The following is a 22,716-nucleotide window of genomic DNA, read 5'->3' as shown; positions in this document are numbered from 1 at the left end:
TACATTTCGTCATTAATAAATATGCATAATATACATTTCGTCATTAATAAATATGCATAATATACATTTCGTCATTAATAAATATGCATAATATACATTTCTTCATTAATAAATATGCATAATATACATTTCTTCATTAATAAATATGCATAATATACATTTCGTCATTAATAAATATGCCTAATATACATTTCGTCATTAATAAATATGCATAATATACATTTCGTCATTAATAAATATGCATAATATACATTTCGTCATTAATAAATATGCATAATATACATTTCTTCATTAATAAATATGCATAATATACATTTCGTCATTAATAAATATGCATAATATACATTTCGTCATTAATAAATATGCATAATATACATTTCGTCATTAATAAATATGCATAATATACATTTCTTCATTAATAAATATGCATAATATACATTTCGTCATTAATAAATATGCATAATATACATTTCGTCATTAATAAATATGCCTAATATACATTTCGTCATTAATAAATATGCATAATATACATTTCGTCATTAATAAATATGCATAATATACATTTCGTCATTAATAAATATGCATAATATACATTTCGTCATTAATAAATATGCATAATATACATTTCGTCATTAATAAATATGCATAATATACATTTCTTCATTAATAAATATGCATAATATACATTTCTTCATTAATAAATATGCATAATATACATTTCGTCATTAATAAATATGCATAATATACATTTCGTCATTAATAAATATGCATAATATACATTTCGTCATTAATAAATATGCATAATATACATTTCGTCATTAATAAATATGCCTAATATACATTTCGTCATTAATAAATATGCATAATATACATTTCTTCATTAATAAATATGCATAATATACATTTCGTCATTAATAAATATGCATAATATACATTTCGTCATTAATAAATATGCATAATATACATTTCGTCATTAATAAATATGCATAATATACATTTCTTCATTAATAAATATGCATAATATACATTTCGTCATTAATAAATATGCATAATATACATTTCGTCATTAATAAATATGCATAATATACATTTCGTCATTAATAAATATGCATAATATACATTTCGTCATTAATAAATATGCCTAATATACATTTCGTCATTAATAAATATGCATAATATACATTTCTTCATTAATAAATATGCATAATATACATTTCGTCATTAATAAATATGCATAATATACATTTCGTCATTAATAAATATGCATAATATACATTTCGTCATTAATAAATATGCATAATATACATTTCGTCATTAATAAATATGCATAATATACATTTCTTCATTAATAAATATGCATAATATACATTTCGTCATTAATAAATATGCATAATATACATTTCTTCATTAATAAATATGCATAATATACATTTCGTCATTAATAAATATGCCTAATATACATTTCGTCATTAATAAATATGCATAATATACATTTCGTCATTAATAAATATGCATAATATACATTTCGTCATTAATAAATATGCATAATATACATTTCTTCATTAATAAATATGCATAATATACATTTCGTCATTAATAAATATGCCTAATATACATTTCTTCATTAATAAATATGCATAATATACATTTCGTCATTAATAAATATGCATAATATACATTTCGTCATTAATAAATATGCATAATATACATTTCTTCATTAATAAATATGCATAATATACATTTCGTCATTAATAAATATGCATAATATACATTTCGTCATTAATAAATATGCATAATATACATTTCGTCATTAATAAATATGCATAATATACATTTCGTCATTAATAAATATGCATAATATACATTTCGTCATTAATAAATATGCATAATATACATTTCGTCATTAATAAATATGCATAATATACATTTCTTCATTAATAAATATGCATAATATACATTTCGTCATTAATAAATATGCATAATATACATTTCGTCATTAATAAATATGCATAATATACATTTCGTCATTAATAAATATGCCTAATATACATTTCTTCATTAATAAATATGCATAATATACATTTCGTCATTAATAAATATGCATAATATACATTTCGTCATTAATAAATATGCATAATATACATTTCTTCATTAATAAATATGCATAATATACATTTCGTCATTAATAAATATGCCTAATATACATTTCGTCATTAATAAATATGCATAATATACATTTCGTCATTAATAAATATGCATAATATACATTTCGTCATTAATAAATATGCATAATATACATTTCTTCATTAATAAATATGCATAATATACATTTCGTCATTAATAAATATGCCTAATATACATTTCGTCATTAATAAATATGCATAATATACATTTCTTCATTAATAAATATGCATAATATACATTTCGTCATTAATAAATATGCATAATATACATTTCGTCATTAATAAATATGCATAATATACATTTCGTCATTAATAAATATGCATAATATACATTTCGTCATTAATAAATATGCCTAATATACATTTCGTCATTAATAAATATGCCTAATATACATTTCTTCATTAATAAATATGCATAATATACATTTCGTCATTAATAAATATGCATAATATACATTTTGTCATTAATAAATATGCATAATATACATTTCGTCATTAATAAATATGCATAATATACATTTCTTCATTAATAAATATGCATAATATACATTTCGTCATTAATAAATATGCATAATATACATTTCGTCATTAATAAATATGCATAATATACATTTCGTCATTAATAAATATGCCTAATATACATTTCTTCATTAATAAATATGCATAATATACATTTCGTCATTAATAAATATGCATAATATACATTTCTTCATTAATAAATATGCATAATATACATTTCTTCATTAATAAATATGCATAATATACATTTCGTCATTAATAAATATGCATAATATACATTTCGTCATTAATAAATATGCATAATATACATTTCGTCATTAATAAATATGCCTAATATACATTTCTTCATTAATAAATATGCATAATATACATTTCGTCATTAATAAATATGCATAATATACATTTCTTCATTAATAAATATGCATAATATACATTTCTTCATTAATAAATATGCATAATATACATTTCGTCATTAATAAATATGCATAATATACATTTCGTCATTAATAAATATGCCTAATATACATTTCTTCATTAATAAATATGCATAATATACATTTCGTCATTAATAAATATGCATAATATACATTTCTTCATTAATAAATATGCATAATATACATTTCTTCATTAATAAATATGCATAATATACATTTCGTCATTAATAAATATGCATAATATACATTTCGTCATTAATAAATATGCATAATATACATTTCTTCATTAATAAATATGCATAATATACATTTCGTCATTAATAAATATGCATAATATACATTTCGTCATTAATAAATATGCATAATATACATTTCGTCATTAATAAATATGCATAATATACATTTCGTCATTAATAAATATGCATAATATACATTTCGTCATTAATAAATATGCATAATATACATTTCTTCATTAATAAATATGCATAATATACATTTCGTCATTAATAAATATGCCTAATATACATTTCTTCATTAATAAATATGCATAATATACATTTCTTCATTAATAAATATGCATAATATACATTTCGTCATTAATAAATATGCCTAATATACATTTCTTCATTAATAAATATGCATAATATACATTTCGTCATTAATAAATATGCATAATATACATTTCGTCATTAATAAATATGCATAATATACATTTCGTCATTAATAAATATGCATAATATACATTTCTTCATTAATAAATATGCATAATATACATTTCGTCATTAATAAATATGCATAATATACATTTCTTCATTAATAAATATGCATAATATACATTTCTTCATTAATAAATATGCATAATATACATTTCTTCATTAATAAATATGCATAATATACATTTCGTCATTAATAAATATGCATAATATACATTTCGTCATTAATAAATATGCATAATATACATTTCTTCATTAATAAATATGCATAATATACATTTCGTCATTAATAAATATGCATAATATACATTTCGTCATTAATAAATATGCATAATATACATTTCTTCATTAATAAATATGCATAATATACATTTCTTCATTAATAAATATGCATAATATACATTTCGTCATTAATAAATATGCCTAATATACATTTCTTCATTAATAAATATGCATAATATACATTTCTTCATTAATAAATATGCATAATATACATTTCGTCATTAATAAATATGCATAATATACATTTCGTCATTAATAAATATGCATAATATACATTTCGTCATTAATAAATATGCATAATATACATTTCGTCATTAATAAATATGCATAATATACATTTCTTCATTAATAAATATGCCTAATATACATTTCTTCATTAATAAATATGCATAATATACATTTCGTCATTAATAAATATGCATAATATACATTTCTTCATTAATAAATATGCATAATATACATTTCGTCATTAATAAATATGCATAATATACATTTCGTCATTAATAAATATGCATAATATACATTTCGTCATTAATAAATATGCATAATATACATTTCGTCATTAATAAATATGCATAATATACATTTCTTCATTAATAAATATGCATAATATACATTTCGTCATTAATAAATATGCCTAATATACATTTCGTCATTAATAAATATGCATAATATACATTTCGTCATTAATAAATATGCATAATATACATTTCTTCATTAATAAATATGCATAATATACATTTCGTCATTAATAAATATGCATAATATACATTTCGTCATTAATAAATATGCATAATATACATTTCGTCATTAATAAATATGCCTAATATACATTTCGTCATTAATAAATATGCATAATATACATTTCGTCATTAATAAATATGCATAATATACATTTCGTCATTAATAAATATGCCTAATATACATTTCGTCATTAATAAATATGCATAATATACATTTCGTCATTAATAAATATGCATAATATACATTTCGTCATTAATAAATATGCATAATATACATTTCTTCATTAATAAATATGCATAATATACATTTCGTCATTAATAAATATGCATAATATACATTTCGTCATTAATAAATATGCATAATATACATTTCGTCATTAATAAATATGCATAATATACATTTCGTCATTAATAAATATGCATAATATACATTTCGTCATTAATAAATATGCATAATATACATTTCGTCATTAATAAATATGCATAATATACATTTCGTCATTAATAAATATGCATAATATACATTTCGTCATTAATAAATATGCATAATATACATTTCGTCATTAATAAATATGCATAATATACATTTCGTCATTAATAAATATGCATAATATACATTTCGTCATTAATAAATATGCATAATATACATTTCGTCATTAATAAATATGCATAATATACATTTCGTCATTAATAAATATGCATAATATACATTTCGTCATTAATAAATATGCATAATATACATTTCGTCATTAATAAATATGCCTAATATACATTTCGTCATTAATAAATATGCATAATATACATTTCTTCATTAATAAATATGCATAATATACATTTCGTCATTAATAAATATGCCTAATATACATTTCGTCATTAATAAATATGCATAATATACATTTCGTCATTAATAAATATGCCTAATATACATTTCGTCATTAATAAATATGCCTAATATACATTTCGTCATTAATAAATATGCCTAATATACATTTCGTCATTAATAAATATGCATAATATACATTTCGTCATTAATAAATATGCATAATATACATTTAGTCATTAATAAATATGCATAATATACATTTCTTCATTAATAAATATGCATAATATACATTTCGTCATTAATAAATATGCCTAATATACATTTCGTCATTAATAAATATGCATAATATACATTTCGTCATTAATAAATATGCATAATATACATTTCGTCATTAATAAATATGCATAATATACATTTCGTCATTAATAAATATGCCTAATATACATTTCGTCATTAATAAATATGCATAATATACATTTCGTCATTAATAAATATGCATAATATACATTTCTTCATTAATAAATATGCATAATATACATTTCGTCATTAATAAATATGCCTAATATACATTTCGTCATTAATAAATATGCATAATATACATTTCTTCATTAATAAATATGCCTAATATACATTTCGTCATTAATAAATATGCATAATATACATTTCGTCATTAATAAATATGCATAATATACATTTCGTCATTAATAAATATGCATAATATACATTTCTTCATTAATAAATATGCATAATATACATTTCGTCATTAATAAATATGCATAATATACATTTCGTCATTAATAAATATGCATAATATACATTTCGTCATTAATAAATATGCCTAATATACATTTCGTCATTAATAAATATGCCTAATATACATTTCGTCATTAATAAATATGCATAATATACATTTCGTCATTAATAAATATGCATAATATACATTTCGTCATTAATAAATATGCCTAATATACATTTCGTCATTAATAAATATGCATAATATACATTTCGTCATTAATAAATATGCCTAATATACATTTCGTCATTAATAAATATGCCTAATATACATTTCGTCATTAATAAATATGCATAATATACATTTCGTCATTAATAAATATGCATAATATACATTTCGTCATTAATAAATATGCCTAATATACATTTCGTCATTAATAAATATGCATAATATACATTTCGTCATTAATAAATATGCATAATATACATTTCGTCATTAATAAATATGCATAATATACATTTCGTCATTAATAAATATGCATAATATACATTTCGTCATTAATAAATATGCATAATATACATTTCGTCATTAATAAATATGCATAATATACATTTCGTCATTAATAAATATGCATAATATACATTTCGTCATTAATAAATATGCATAATATACATTTCGTCATTAATAAATATGCATAATATACATTTCGTCATTAATAAATATGCATAATATACATTTCGTCATTAATAAATATGCCTAATATACATTTCGTCATTAATAAATATGCCTAATATACATTTCGTCATTAATAAATATGCATAATATACATTTCGTCATTAATAAATATGCCTAATATACATTTCTTCATTAATAAATATGCATAATATACATTTCGTCATTAATAAATATGCCTAATATACATTTCTTCATTAATAAATATGCATAATATACATTTCGTCATTAATAAATATGCCTAATATACATTTCGTCATTAATAAATATGCATAATATACATTTCGTCATTAATAAATATGCATAATATACATTTCTTCATTAATAAATATGCCTAATATACATTTCTTCATTAATAAATATGCATAATATACATTTCGTCATTAATAAATATGCCTAATATACATTTCGTCATTAATAAATATGCCTAATATACATTTCGTCATTAATAAATATGCATAATATACATTTCTCCATTAATAAATATGCATAATATACATTTCGTCATTAATAAATATGCATAATATACATTTCGTCATTAATAAATATGCATAATATACATTTCGTCATTAATAAATATGCATAATATACATTTCGTCATTAATAAATATGCCTAATATACATTTCTTCATTAATAAATATGCCTAATATACATTTCGTCATTAATAAATATGCATAATATACATTTCTTCATTAATAAATATGCATAATATACATTTCTTCATTAATAAATATGCATAATATACATTTCGTCATTAATAAATATGCATAATATACATTTCGTCATTAATAAATATGCATAATATACATTTCGTCATTAATAAATATGCATAATATACATTTCGTCATTAATAAATATGCATAATATACATTTCTTCATTAATAAATATGCCTAATATACATTTCGTCATTAATAAATATGCATAATATACATTTCTTCATTAATAAATATGCATAATATACATTTCTTCATTAATAAATATGCATAATATACATTTCGTCATTAATAAATATGCATAATATACATTTCGTCATTAATAAATATGCATAATATACATTTCGTCATTAATAAATATGCATAATATACATTTCTTCATTAATAAATATGCATAATATACATTTCTTCATTAATAAATATGCATAATATACATTTCGTCATTAATAAATATGCATAATATACATTTCGTCATTAATAAATATGCATAATATACATTTCTTCATTAATAAATATGCATAATATACATTTCGTCATTAATAAATATGCATAATATACATTTCGTCATTAATAAATATGCATAATATACATTTCTTCATTAATAAATATGCATAATATACATTTCGTCATTAATAAATATGCATAATATACATTTCGTCATTAATAAATATGCCTAATATACATTTCTTCATTAATAAATATGCATAATATACATTTCGTCATTAATAAATATGCATAATATACATTTCTTCATTAATAAATATGCATAATATACATTTCTTCATTAATAAATATGCATAATATACATTTCGTCATTAATAAATATGCATAATATACATTTCGTCATTAATAAATATGCATAATATACATTTCTTCATTAATAGATATGCATAATATACATTTCGTCATTAATAAATATGCATAATATACATTTCGTCATTAATAAATATGCATAATATACATTTCTTCATTAATAAATATGCATAATATACATTTCGTCATTAATAAATATGCATAATATACATTTCGTCATTAATAAATATGCATAATATACATTTCTTCATTAATAAATATGCATAATATACATTTCGTCATTAATAAATATGCATAATATACATTTCGTCATTAATAAATATGCATAATATACATTTCGTCATTAATAAATATGCATAATATACATTTCGTCATTAATAAATATGCATAATATACATTTCTTCATTAATAAATATGCATAATATACATTTCGTCATTAATAAATATGCCTAATATACATTTCGTCATTAATAAATATGCATAATATACATTTCTTCATTAATAAATATGCATAATATACATTTCGTCATTAATAAATATGCATAATATACATTTCGTCATTAATAAATATGCCTAATATACATTTCGTCATTAATAAATATGCATAATATACATTTCGTCATTAATAAATATGCATAATATACATTTCTTCATTAATAAATATGCATAATATACATTTCTTCATTAATAAATATGCATAATATACATTTCGTCATTAATAAATATGCATAATATACATTTCTTCATTAATAAATATGCATAATATACATTTCTTCATTAATAAATATGCATAATATACATTTCGTCATTAATAAATATGCATAATATACATTTCGTCATTAATAAATATGCCTAATATACATTTCTTCATTAATAAATATGCATAATATACATTTCGTCATTAATAAATATGCATAATATACATTTCTTCATTAATAAATATGCATAATATACATTTCTTCATTAATAAATATGCATAATATACATTTCGTCATTAATAAATATGCATAATATACATTTCTTCATTAATAAATATGCATAATATACATTTCTTCATTAATAAATATGCATAATATACATTTCGTCATTAATAAATATGCATAATATACATTTCTTCATTAATAAATATGCATAATATACATTTCGTCATTAATAAATATGCATAATATACATTTCGTCATTAATAAATATGCATAATATACATTTCATCATTAATAAATATGCATAATATACATTTCGTCATTAATAAATATGCATAATATACATTTCTTCATTAATAAATATGCATAATATACATTTCGTCATTAATAAATATGCATAATATACATTTCTTCATTAATAAATATGCATAATATACATTTCGTCATTAATAAATATGCATAATATACATTTCTTCATTAATAAATATGCATAATATACATTTCGTCATTAATAAATATGCATAATATACATTTCTTCATTAATAAATATGCATAATATACATTTCGTCATTAATAAATATGCATAATATACATTTCGTCATTAATAAATATGCATAATATACATTTCGTCATTAATAAATATGCATAATATACATTTCGTCATTAATAAATATGCATAATATACATTTCGTCATTAATAAATATGCATAATATACATTTCGTCATTAATAAATATGCATAATATACATTTCTTCATTAATAAATATGCATAATATACATTTCGTCATTAATAAATATGCATAATATACATTTCATCATTAATAAATATGCATAATATACATTTCGTCATTAATAAATATGCATAATATACATTTCATCATTAATAAATATGCATAATATACATTTCGTCATTAATAAATATGCATAATATACATTTCGTCATTAATAAATATGCATAATATACATTTCGTCATTAATAAATATGCATAATATACATTTCGTCATTAATAAATATGCATAATATACATTTCTTCATTAATAAATATGCATAATATACATTTCGTCATTAATAAATATGCATAATATACATTTCATCATTAATAAATATGCATAATATACATTTCGTCATTAATAAATATTTGAATTGTTGCTTGACACTTTCCATTTGTTTGATATAACCAGAAATATTTGCGAGAAAAATTTTGAGGGGAAGGAGATTTTCTGTCTGCGATGATTATTATTATTCATATCTGTAATTGTATGTGTGTCTCTTACTTAATGTCTATGCATGTATCTGTATATGTAAGCTTAAATGTGTCTATGAATGTGGTTGTGTCACCTCGTGTGTGCGTGTGCGTGTGCGTGTGTATTGTGATAAAAGTCACCCTTTTTTCTGTTCCTTTTATCTTTTCTGGGGATGAATTTCGTCCCATTACTGTTTGATGCTGGAAGAAACATCTAACGGAAAAACATAACACCGATGATATCTGGCATGGCTTCTTCATTTGTCTAACGAGTGAACGGGGAGGGGGGGAGGGGGGACATCGCATTGTCGCCCTCTCAAACTTTCTTTCTTTTCCGACTCATTCTGAATCGTCCGAAGTCAGAAGGCACACTTTCGTATCAGTCGCACCCAAAATCAGAAGGCAGAATTTTTTTTTGCATGTGAACGAAAATATATCTTTTTTCGTTCATTCATCATTATTTTTTTTACACAAACTCAATCATCCTTGGTTGTCATGGCTGACCCTAGCTACTACATTTGACATACGTCAACGTTAATCCCTTGAACTGTTTTTGCACTAACCAATCTGCCAGCAACTCACAATTTCCAACATGCCGGCGCGTCCCAGGATATACTCTATATCATTTGCTAGAAAAAAATGTTACATTATGCTGGTCACAACTCGTGAGTAACACAATACAATCCAAATAAAATCTTTTATTTGGAGCACTTTATGGTATCAATTTGATTCCACACACATTGTTTTTTTTTTTTTTTCTGTTTTCTTGAAAAATATGTTATGGTTTGATTGTAGTCTACCCAATTTCAAAAGTAGATGGACTCTTCCAGAAACTATACATGAAATTACGATCAAGTGTGGTGCCACAATATTAGATGTAGAGTGGCTGTCGCAGCAGACTTTCTTTAACATAGCTGTACGACAGCCAACGGATGCAAATGACCAAGCCATGTGTATGGTGACGTCACAGCAAGGAAGAAGAAAAAGATTATAAAAAAGAAAAACATGGCCTAAAAAAGACAGAAATAGATGTGGCCCAAGAATGACAGGAAAAGATGTGTCTTAAACATGACTGGAAAAGACAATACCATGTGTTTGGTAGAGTTTTGTTAAACACGGAGTACAAGAAGACTTTTGACCCAGGGACAAAGAGTTATTCTAGAAGTACCTGTAAATAAATGTTGTTTGCATTGAAAAAAACAAAAATTGCGTCAAATTCTTTCCTTGTTTTGTTTACTTGCGACTGGATCCACATGTTGTATGCAGACAGAGTGTTGACATGTAATGACTACATTATCCCACAAAACTTTCATTTTTATTTCTACTTTAACAGTAAATTCAATGTTTTAAATGCTGGCAACTAAGATGCTTTCACACAATTTGAACAAAATAGGCAAGGTATACCAATGCTACTATACAACAATTGAAGTCTTGTTAAATAATATTTTGGGTAAAACAAAATACTTCCAGACAATGCTGGGTTGAAAAAACAAATTTCAATTTCCATAATTTGTAATTAAAAAAAAAGTCTTTCAAACAGAATTGTTAAAACAGATTAATTAAAATGAGTTTGTTTTATATAAATCTGCTTAAATAAAAAAATTATTTTTTTAAATTTAATTAAAAGAGAATAAAAAAATGTATAGGGTTGCTTACCCGTCCCCACGGAGCAATTTAGGATCAAAGTAACGGAAATCCTCAACTTCTGGCAATGATTTCATTTCCATCAGCGCATCAACAATCCGTGTAACAGGAAGATTCTACAACAAAACAAAAAAAATGAATAAAAGAAAAGATGAGAAAGAGTAACAACACTTGACAAAAAAAAACAATTTCATATACATGATCATGTGACAACAGATAATTTTGTTACATAATCAGTTCTAGGGTTTGGTTTGGTTTGTTTTTGGCATATGGACCACTTATGCGTGATTTAATGTCGAATAAAGTTGTCAAATGGAATCCCAAAGTAGGATAATTATTTTATATCATTCTTGAAAAAAAAATAAAGACAATAAAAAAAAAAAATTTTTAATTTGAAATTAATTTTTTGTGAATAGTTCGACTTCTTTGATAAAGTCTAAGATTTTGGTCAGATTTGTGTCTTTAAACAAATTTTTTTTTTTTTTTAGTCATATTTCTTTCAGATTTGTTGCAGATCCTATCAGTCTATTAATAAACGTGTGACTGTACAAGATTCTTGACATGATATACACATTGGAGACACTTCACCTTCCAATAAATGTGTGAGTAATATACAGAGTCTGGCTATCTTTCTTCTTGCGTTTCTATAGCCTAAGGACCACTCATCAATATTTGGCCAAATCTTGTGTAATTTATTACTTTGACATTCATCATCTTTATATTCAGGTTAACATATGTTTTATGCACCGGCATATGTTGGACAGCTTTTGGAAATTGACTTTTAAAAAAATATCGATATCACAATAGTAATTAGAATGAAATAAGTTTAATAACATTTGTATTTAGACAGAATGAGAACCATCTACTCCTGTGGATTTGTGAAACTGTTTTTAACTCATAATGGGAGTATGATGACTCCAATGATTTTGACGATCGTTTTTATAACCAGAGTTATAATAACTAACCAATCAGAAGCATTTGACGATCGTTTTTATAACCAGAGTTATAATAACCAACCAATCAGAAGCATTTGACGATCGTTTTTATAACCAGAGTTATAATAACCAACCAATCAGAAGCATTTGACGATTGTTTTTATAACCAGAGTTATAATAACCAACCAATCAGAAGCATTTGACGATCGTTTTTATAACCAGAGTTATAATAACCAACCAATCAGAAGCATTTGACGATCATTTTTATAACCAGAGTTATAATAACCAACCAATCAGAAGCATTTGACGATCGTTTTTACAACCAGAGTTATAATAACCAACCAATCAGAAGCTTCAAAAGTTAATATGAAAAATGTTGAATTTTGGATTCAATCTGTTCCATCGCCTCTGTCACGGACTGAATTGATTCTTCGCTGCCATCTTTTGTTACTAGGAATTACTTAACACTCAATATCAGAACTACATTGATTCTTCGTGGATTAGATTTACTGCTGCCATCTTTGTCCAACATAATGTCTCAACACTTAATAGGATTAAATCAGATTCAGTTTGAAATTCTGTACAGATTTCAGAGTTCAACAAGATAATGGTTTGAGGTTACATCGGCTGAAACGTTGCGAGAATAAACTCCAAGATGAGAATAGTGCTCAGCCAAAGTAGCTCCAGTTCTCTCCAAACTCTACAACAAATGCCTTAATGAATCTTGCTTTCCGAGCTGTTGGAAAACTGCTTCTGTGGTACCAGTATTCAAGAATTCTGGCGAAAGAATTGACCCATTAAATTATCGCCCTATTAGCCTCCTCCCACTTTTTGCCAAAATATTTGAGACCTTAATTAACCATGCTCTAGTCCAGCACCTTACAGATGCTAAACTTCTGACCGACCAACAATATGGATTTAGACAAGCCCGTTCCACGGCAGACATCCTCACTGTAATCTCTGAACGCATATACCATTCACTGGACAAAGCGGGAGAGGGCAGAGCAGTAGCTCTAGATATATCTAAGGCTTTTGACAGGGTATGGCATGAGGGTCTCCTCAGGAAGATTAGATCTTACGGTATCACTGGTAGAATACTTAACATAATTAAATCCTTCTTAGATAAGAGAAAACTCCAGGTTGTCCTCGACGGTCGTACATCTAAACAATATGATATAAATGCGGGAGTGCCCCAGGGATCTATCCTTGGACCTCTGCTGTTCCTGATATTCATAAATGACCTCCCCGACAAAATTGCCTCTGAGATGGGTATATATGCTGATGACACCACACTCTATAGCAGGCACGACAGGAAAACAAATGAACATATATCTAAAGTAATGGCAGAAACACTAGAGGATGACCTCCAATCAGTAGTGGAATGGGGACAAAAATGGATGGTAACATTCAATGCCACCAAGACAAAACTGGTTTCATTCAATAATTACAAGAAACCTTCTCTACCACCTATAGCAATGGCCAACGACTCTTTATCTGAGAGTACGTCTCTCAAGCTCCTTGGCCTAACATTCACAGGAAACATGAGTTGGAACAATTACATCGAGGGCATTGCCAGGGCTGCTGCAAGGAAGGTGGGCTCTCTCTACCGTGCTAGAAAACTTCTAACACCCGAAAGTATCCTGTACCTCTATAAGGCCACTATTCGCCCATGTATGGAGTATTGCTGTCATATTTGGGCCGGTGCATCGGCTACTAGTCTCTCGCTCCTTGACAGGGTTCAAAAGAGAGTCGCAAATCTGATAGGCCCTAAACTGGCATCTAAACTTAAGCCTCTGTCCCATCGTCGAAACATTGCATCCCTCTGCCTGTTCTACAAGTATTATAATGGTGAATGCTCTGAAGAACTGCAAGCACTTGTGCCCCCACGACGTGAACATCCTCGACAGACCTGACAAGCTGCAAAATCCCACCCCCACACTGTAGAGATACCTAGATGTAAAAGATCTTTCTACTCCAGTAGTTTCTTCCCCAGAACTGCTAGACTTTGGAATTCCATTCCAGGTCACTGCTTCTCCAACTATGCATAAGTTCAAGTGCAACGTGAACCAACATCTCGCTGCCCTAATCCCTACATAGTACCCCAGTAGATGTTTCCCCTAATAGTAGCCCCCCTACACCAAAGTGGGAATGTGCCTTGTTTGGGGTGAAAATGTAATAAAAAAAAAAAAAATTAAAAAAAAGTAGTTCGAAAAAAATTCAAATAATAAAATCGATATATGATCACTTTTATGAATTTTTCATCATCTTGTTATTTGCACAAAGTTTCAGTTGATATAACCTTTGACCTTCTTCAACTTCAAACTCGGGAATCAACACCGAATTTCAAACTCAACTCTTTATTAAATCCACACGAGTAACATGTCCTCATTTCATCAGCCATGACCAGGTAGACATCCTGAGTAATTTGCAATTGTATTTTGTGTGTTAGACCTGTGGCATAGTGGATAAAGTACTTTGTAAAATTCAGTTGTAAATTACACTCTTCTGAAGGTGGAAGGTTCAATCTTCAGTGCAGGCGATGCACAAAATCCAATTGCAAATTACTTTTAAACGGAATGAGAACATGTTATCTCCATACGTTAAACATTTGAAATTCCATAAAAATTGCAGAGTTCAACAAGATACACCCGAAGAAGATCAGAGGATACGTTAACTAAAATGTTGTCTGAACAATTTTGCACCACATTTATTTCTTTTGCAAAGATTAAGACCACGATATAATGATACTAAACCTTATGTCTAGCATCCTTATTACATGATTTTGATTCTGGAAAATATTTATAAAAATACAAATAAAAAGGGATTTCTTACATGTTTTTTAACAACTAAATTCTTGACACCTTCCATCACAAATTGCGATCCTTGGTTCATTAGTTTGGAGAACATCCTGAAAAAAAAAAAAAAAAAAAAAAAAAAATTTTTTTAATTTGAATAAAAAATCTTTAAAGAGAACTTGAAAATAATATTTGTTAGGCAATATTTTTAAAATACCTTAAATTTTGCAAATGTTTTGCAGACACCACACGTAAGAAAAGCGTAATAATGTCAGCATAGTTATAACTATGATTCAGGATAAATTGTGAAGGAAAGGACAGTAAATTGAATATTGATAGTATCTAGTATATAAAATAAAGTTGGTTGGATTTTTTCACATGATCATTTAATCTTTGATTCTGACTAGCCAACATTCATTTGTTATTGTTGAATCATGTTGATTACAACAGAAGAAAACATGTCACTACAATTTGTTTAAAAAAAAAAAAATTGATCTAACAGTTTTCTAATACACAGAAATTCTTAAATAGCCACCTTAAAATAAGCTATGGCAATAACTTTTATTCCTTTAGTAAGAGTCATAATTCATTACATGCTCTTTTTTCACTCAATATTAGATTTTCGCATTCTTTTCTTTATAAATAAAAGTAAAGCTCCATATAGAAATTCTTAAATAATCACCTTAACATAAAAAAAAAAAAAAACTAAAAGGGAATAATTCTTATTCTTTTACTAATAGTTATAATTAATAATATACTTTTTTCACTAGAGGTATATTTTTGCATTCTTTTATTTATAAATAAAAGTAAAAGTTTCTTTATAACTAGCAGGACACTGACATTGCCCGATCGTAAAATATGTTTAAATATTATATTTTAATTTATGCAGATTTCGTTATTATTATAGAGCCTATTCACTATTGATTATTATATTGTACCCAATATATAGTAGTAATTTCAAAAGTAAAAAAATATATATATGACTTGGGTTCCATCAACTAGAATTAAAATCTAAACATATAGCACTTCAGCCTTAATCGTTACTGTTTGAGCTATTACCAGTTGGATATGAGATAGCTAAAAATGAAGTAACATTAAAAACATTAAAAACATTTAAAAAAACATAAAAACATTAAAAACATTTAAAAAACATAAAAACATTAAAAAAACAAAAAAAACATTAAAAACATAAAAAACAAAAAACAAAAACAAAAAACATAAAAAACATGTAAACACATTAAAAAAACAAAAAACATTAAAAAAAACAAAAAAACATTTAAAAAACATAAAAAAAATGATAGCACATACTTATATACTTTATCTATAAAGTATAATTGTGAGTAAAGTTTTTATCATTGATGCAGTTTTGCAGAAATCCAATCTTTTGTATTTATAGAATATCTGATTATATTTTAATCAACTCATGATTGCATGATCTTTTTTTCAAATCTACTTTCTCCTATTAGAAGTCGAGATTTCAAAAATTGAGAAGAAAATTATCTTAGCAGTTATGCTCTTCCTCATGCAAATGGAAAAAATTATACTTTGCCAATGTTCACAATAATGTTCACAACAATGTTCACATAAAACAATGATTCAGTTGGTGAAGTTAAAAATAAAAATAAGAAAACGTCTCAAACTGGAATTTTTAAAAATATAAAAATGAAAAGAAAATATTATATCAATCGGTATAGAAAGACAAAGGGGAAAAGATTAAAAAAAAATCGTTATAGAAATAGGGATTTCTTTCTGAATTCATTTTAGATGGTAATGGGGGGGGGGACATACTACTTTCATTTTATCTTCCCTTAAACACTTGAAATTTTTTTGCACAACACTTTTTTACTTGCATAATGAGAGAAAAATGCATTTATTTATATAAAAATAAATACACATTGAACATTATAGAACACAACCTTTCTCATAATTTCTGGTTACTTTTTTTTTTTATTTTTTTATTTTTCTTCCTTTGAAGATTGTAATGCCGGGTATGGGGCAGCCAAACCAGCTGCCAACATTGCCCCGCTTTTTTATTGAAACTAACCGAGAGCTCTTTTGATTTTTGCATTTTTACATTCAAGCAATGTTAGAAATATTTACTAAACGAAACAAATTTTTTCATCTAGAAAACATATGCAAAGGAAGTAACTATTTCCCCTCGTTTATCTCCCTTATCTTAAAACATATTTGGAGAGTAGAGCTATTCCAGATAGCAGACAAATTGACATGTGTCACAGAACTCATTCCAAAAAAGACATTTTTGATTAAGAAGTAATTTTTTTCTTCACTTACAAATGGAGAAGAAATCTTAACCATTGTTTTATACAAGAGTTTTATTTAATTCTTTCTTGAGATTCTTTCCATATCTCACAAATAGCATCACTACACCCCAATATTTTAACACCATTTTCTTCACAACTTTTACAAACAAATGCTATTATATTTACGAATGTTTCTTTTAAAAATATGTGGCACCAATAATTTGTTTTTGATCAATAAATATGATTTAGTAATTTCAAAATATATGCATTTTTTTTTAAGCTGTTAGTTTTTTCATTTTTTTTTTTTCTGTAAAGCCTTCTTTGTTCTTGGTTAATATCAAACTGACCCATGTATTTTATACTTTGATATTGTCAGATTTCTGTGAGATTAGTATGTTATAGCTGTTACGGCGTTGAGATGGAGAGCTCATTTTCAAGGTTCTTCTGCCTCCTTATCTATATTTTATTTTGGTGAAAACTTGCTGGTGGGCAGTTGAAGACTTGGGCGGTGACAATCAAAGGCAACCTGTCAGTATTGCCATATCAACAAGTAATTGATCTTCAACTATGGAATCAGGTGCCTCTTTTACAAGCATTTTAATGGAATGTGCTCTGATGAACTCATTGCACTTGTACCCCCTCGACATACATATCTCCGACAAACCTGCTTAGCAACAAAATCTCACCCCATCACTGTTGAGGTCCCTAAATGCCAGAAATCTTTCTACTCTAATAGTTTCTTCCCCCAAACAGTTAGACTTTGGAATTCCCTTCTTGCTACCTGCTTCCCTGACTGTACAGAAGTTTAAATGTAATGTAAACCAACATCTTCATCTTTCTTAGGCATGATCCCAAATAGTAGTCCTTTACATGCAAGTGGCGATGTACCTTGTTGGGGATGAATGTGAGTAAGAAAAAAAGGAGCAACCAGCTATATTGTGTGACCGAGGTCAGGATCGGAATAAGTGAGCTGTAACAGCTCGTAAAAATTCACTGAATCTTTTAAGGCAACTCCCTTGTTGTAATACCTGAAACTTCGATCCTTCGCAAGTCAATAAACCAAATAGCCAACATGTTTTGACAAGTTATTAAATTATATACCTGAAACTGGTTGTCACCAGGAGATAAAACATGACACCTCCAAAAAGGTGCCAACTCGTAATTAAGACGTACACGTGTAAATTTGGGCCGACTAGTTTTGCAACCTACATTCACACCACAAGAAACAACTTGTATGTTTCCGAGATTAAGCCACTTGAAGACTCAAAAGTTTTGCTTTTTAAAATAATCATCTGTTTTAAAGTATCTTTACTTGTACACACACACACACACACACACATGCATATTTATATACATTTTTTAAGCTACATTTATATACATTTTTTAAGCTACATTTATATACATTTTTTAAGTATACTAGCAGGGAGACCCGACGTTGCCCAGGATTGAATAATAATCAATGAAGGTTTCACCCTCCCATATTTTATTGCCATCGAAATCGGTGAAATCATCTATTTTTCAATTAAATTGATTAATTGCCTGCTCTAGTTGGGGACCCACTGCAGTGCATTGGGAGGAAGCTTCACATGCTTCCTCACACTCACTTAGTCCACAATACATTGTAGATAACATTGCACTGTAAAGAACCTACTGTTGATTTTATAAAATTATTTTTATACATAATGGCTTGAAATAAAGTTTAAAATGCAAAAGTCAAGTATCATAGTTCAATTGTGCTCTAAACAAAAACATTAATTTTGAACGCACCTCTGTCATATCAAAGAACCTACTGTTGATTTTATATGCCGGGCCTTTCAATTTGTCAGGTGATAATGGCTTGAATTAAAGTTTGAAATGCAAAAATCAAGTATTATGGTTCAATTGTAGTCTAAATAGATACATTCATTTCAAACGCACCCCTGCCATATAAAAAAAAACACTGTTGACTTTATATGTTGGGCATTTCAGCTTGTATAGTCATAAAACTTATCAAATGCAATTGTGATGTTAGGTTGTATAAGGTGTTAACTTTGGTCAAAATCGCCTGTCCTTTCTTTCATCGGATTTTTTTTAATTATTGATACTTATTGAAAACATTCAGATGTGAAACCTATCTAAGAACACTGCCAATCACATAAAGTACATTTGTGTGAAAATGTAAAAAAAAAAAAATCGGCCCAGCCGTTTAGGAGTCCATATGGAATAAACTCACACACACAAAGTTTCTTTTGTCTGCTAAGAACTTTTTGTCATATGCATTGTACAGGTACCAACTTGGCATCATTAGAAAGACCAATCTCTCGGAAAAATTGGAAAAAAATGGTCAATTATTTTGTATAGAAATTGTGCTTTATATCAAGTGGGGTGGTCACCTAAAATCATCTCTTTCTCAACGATTTCAACAATAAAGCTACATTGCCTTATATTTACAAGTGAATATATTTTTATTTTTACGGGTTTTTATATATATATATATATATATACATATATATATACCTACTTCATTTATTCGCATAAATTTAGTATACGAAAGTATAGATTTATGCGTAAACTTTAAGTATTTACTTCAAAAGTGCTCAATACGTAGGTAGAGCTAGTTAGTAATTTATAAAATATATATGGCGATTAAGCTACACTGAATATTCTGCGTTTCATCCAACTATAGGATTCGTCAGGCTTATGCGCGAATTCTGTCGTTGCTTCTTGTTTTTATATATGTTGAGGATTTCTAGTTGGCCAATCAGCTTTCTAGTATCCACCGCGCCCCTTCCTACCAGCCAATGGGCATGCATTTTATCAAACAAAGGATCTGTTTTAGAACTAGGTTAGTGGTTTTAGGTAGTCGTTCTCTTTTTTTTTTTTATACATATAAATATACCTATGTGCACACAACAATGCACATACATATACATATATATATATATATACATATATATATACATATATGTGTGATCGTTTATGTATATTCATGTTTGTTTAATTTATTTATTTGTTTGTTTTCTATTGTTATTGTTAGTTTTAAAGCTATTTTGTATCGCTATCCTAGAGTAAGTTTTATTTTGTGAACACAGTTGTTTGCTATTTCCCGCCTACAGTTTAATAGATTTTGAGGTTCTTTAAAGTACAGGATAGAAAATTTTTCATGGAGGCATAATTTACATGGGTCGTCTAAATGTCTGCATGTGGTAGCTTGTCTTATTATTTTCCATTCGACTACCGGCGAATATCCGCTTTCTTTGAGTTCCCAGTATTTATTCGCTAGTGTTGTTTTTATAAAGTGTGCGGTGTCTACAATTGCATTAGACACCGCACACTTTGCCCAGTCCAAAATAAATGTCTAACAAAAAGCGTAGTTTATCAAGCAACAATATTTGCGAAAGAAAACCCGAATAACAAGAAATATTACATAGGCATGACTTCCTTAGATTTCAAAACCCGATACTATGACCACAAAAGCACATTCAAAAATAAAAAACACCGTATAAAAACAACACTAGCGAATAAATACTGGGAACTCAAAGAAAGCGGACATTCGCCGGTAGTCGAATGGAAAATAATAAGACAAGCTACCACATGCAGACATTTAGACGACCCATGTAAATTATGCCTCCATGAAAAATTTTCTATCCTGTACTTTAAAGAACCTCAAAATCTATTAAACTGTAGGCGGGAAATAGCAAACAACTGTGTTCACAAAATAAAACTTACTCTAGGATAGCGATACAAAATAGCTTTAAAACTAACAATAACAATAGGAAAAACAACCAAATAAATAAATTAAATAAACATGAATATACATAAACGATCACATACATATATGTATATATATATATATATATATATATATGTATATGTATGTGCATTGTTGTGTGCACATAGGTATATTTATATGTATAAAAAAAAAAAAAAAAGAGAACGACTACCTAAAACCACTAACCTAGTTCTAAAACAGATCCTTTGTTTGATAAAATGCATGCCCATTGGCTGGTAGGAAGGGGCGCGGTGGATACTAGAAAGCTGATTGGCCGACTAGAAATCCTCAACATATATAAAAACAAGAAGCAACGACAGAATTCGCGCATAAGCCTGACAAATCCTATAGTTGGATGAAACGCAGAATATTCAGTGTAGCTTAATCGCCATATATATTTTATAAATTACTATATATATATATATATATATATATATATTTCACCTGTAAATATAACACAACGTAGCTTTATTTTA

General features: G+C 26.3%; 1 protein-coding gene across 1 annotated transcript in view; it reads right to left on the bottom strand.

Annotated features, from left to right (window-relative positions):
- The window catches only part of LOC145294134 (sec1 family domain-containing protein 1-like), a 215,424-nt gene that overhangs the window by 22,200 nt on the left and 170,508 nt on the right, over positions 1–22,716 (bottom strand). Inside the window, exons 19-20 of the mRNA XM_080141240.1 lie at positions 16,266–16,341; positions 12,511–12,614 (exon numbers count right to left, since the gene is read on the bottom strand). Coding sequence (XP_079997366.1) covers positions 12,511–12,614; positions 16,266–16,341 — 180 coding nt within the window. The remainder of the gene's footprint in view (positions 1–12,510; positions 12,615–16,265; positions 16,342–22,716) is intronic.

Source organism: Euprymna scolopes, chromosome 15 (genome assembly GCF_053919585.1).
Source record: "Euprymna scolopes isolate OS-2025 chromosome 15, ASM5391958v1, whole genome shotgun sequence".
NCBI classification, from domain to species: domain Eukaryota; kingdom Metazoa; phylum Mollusca; class Cephalopoda; order Sepiida; family Sepiolidae; genus Euprymna; species Euprymna scolopes.
Note: the sequence above shows the minus strand (reverse complement) of the source record. Positions and strands in the feature narration are given on the sequence as shown.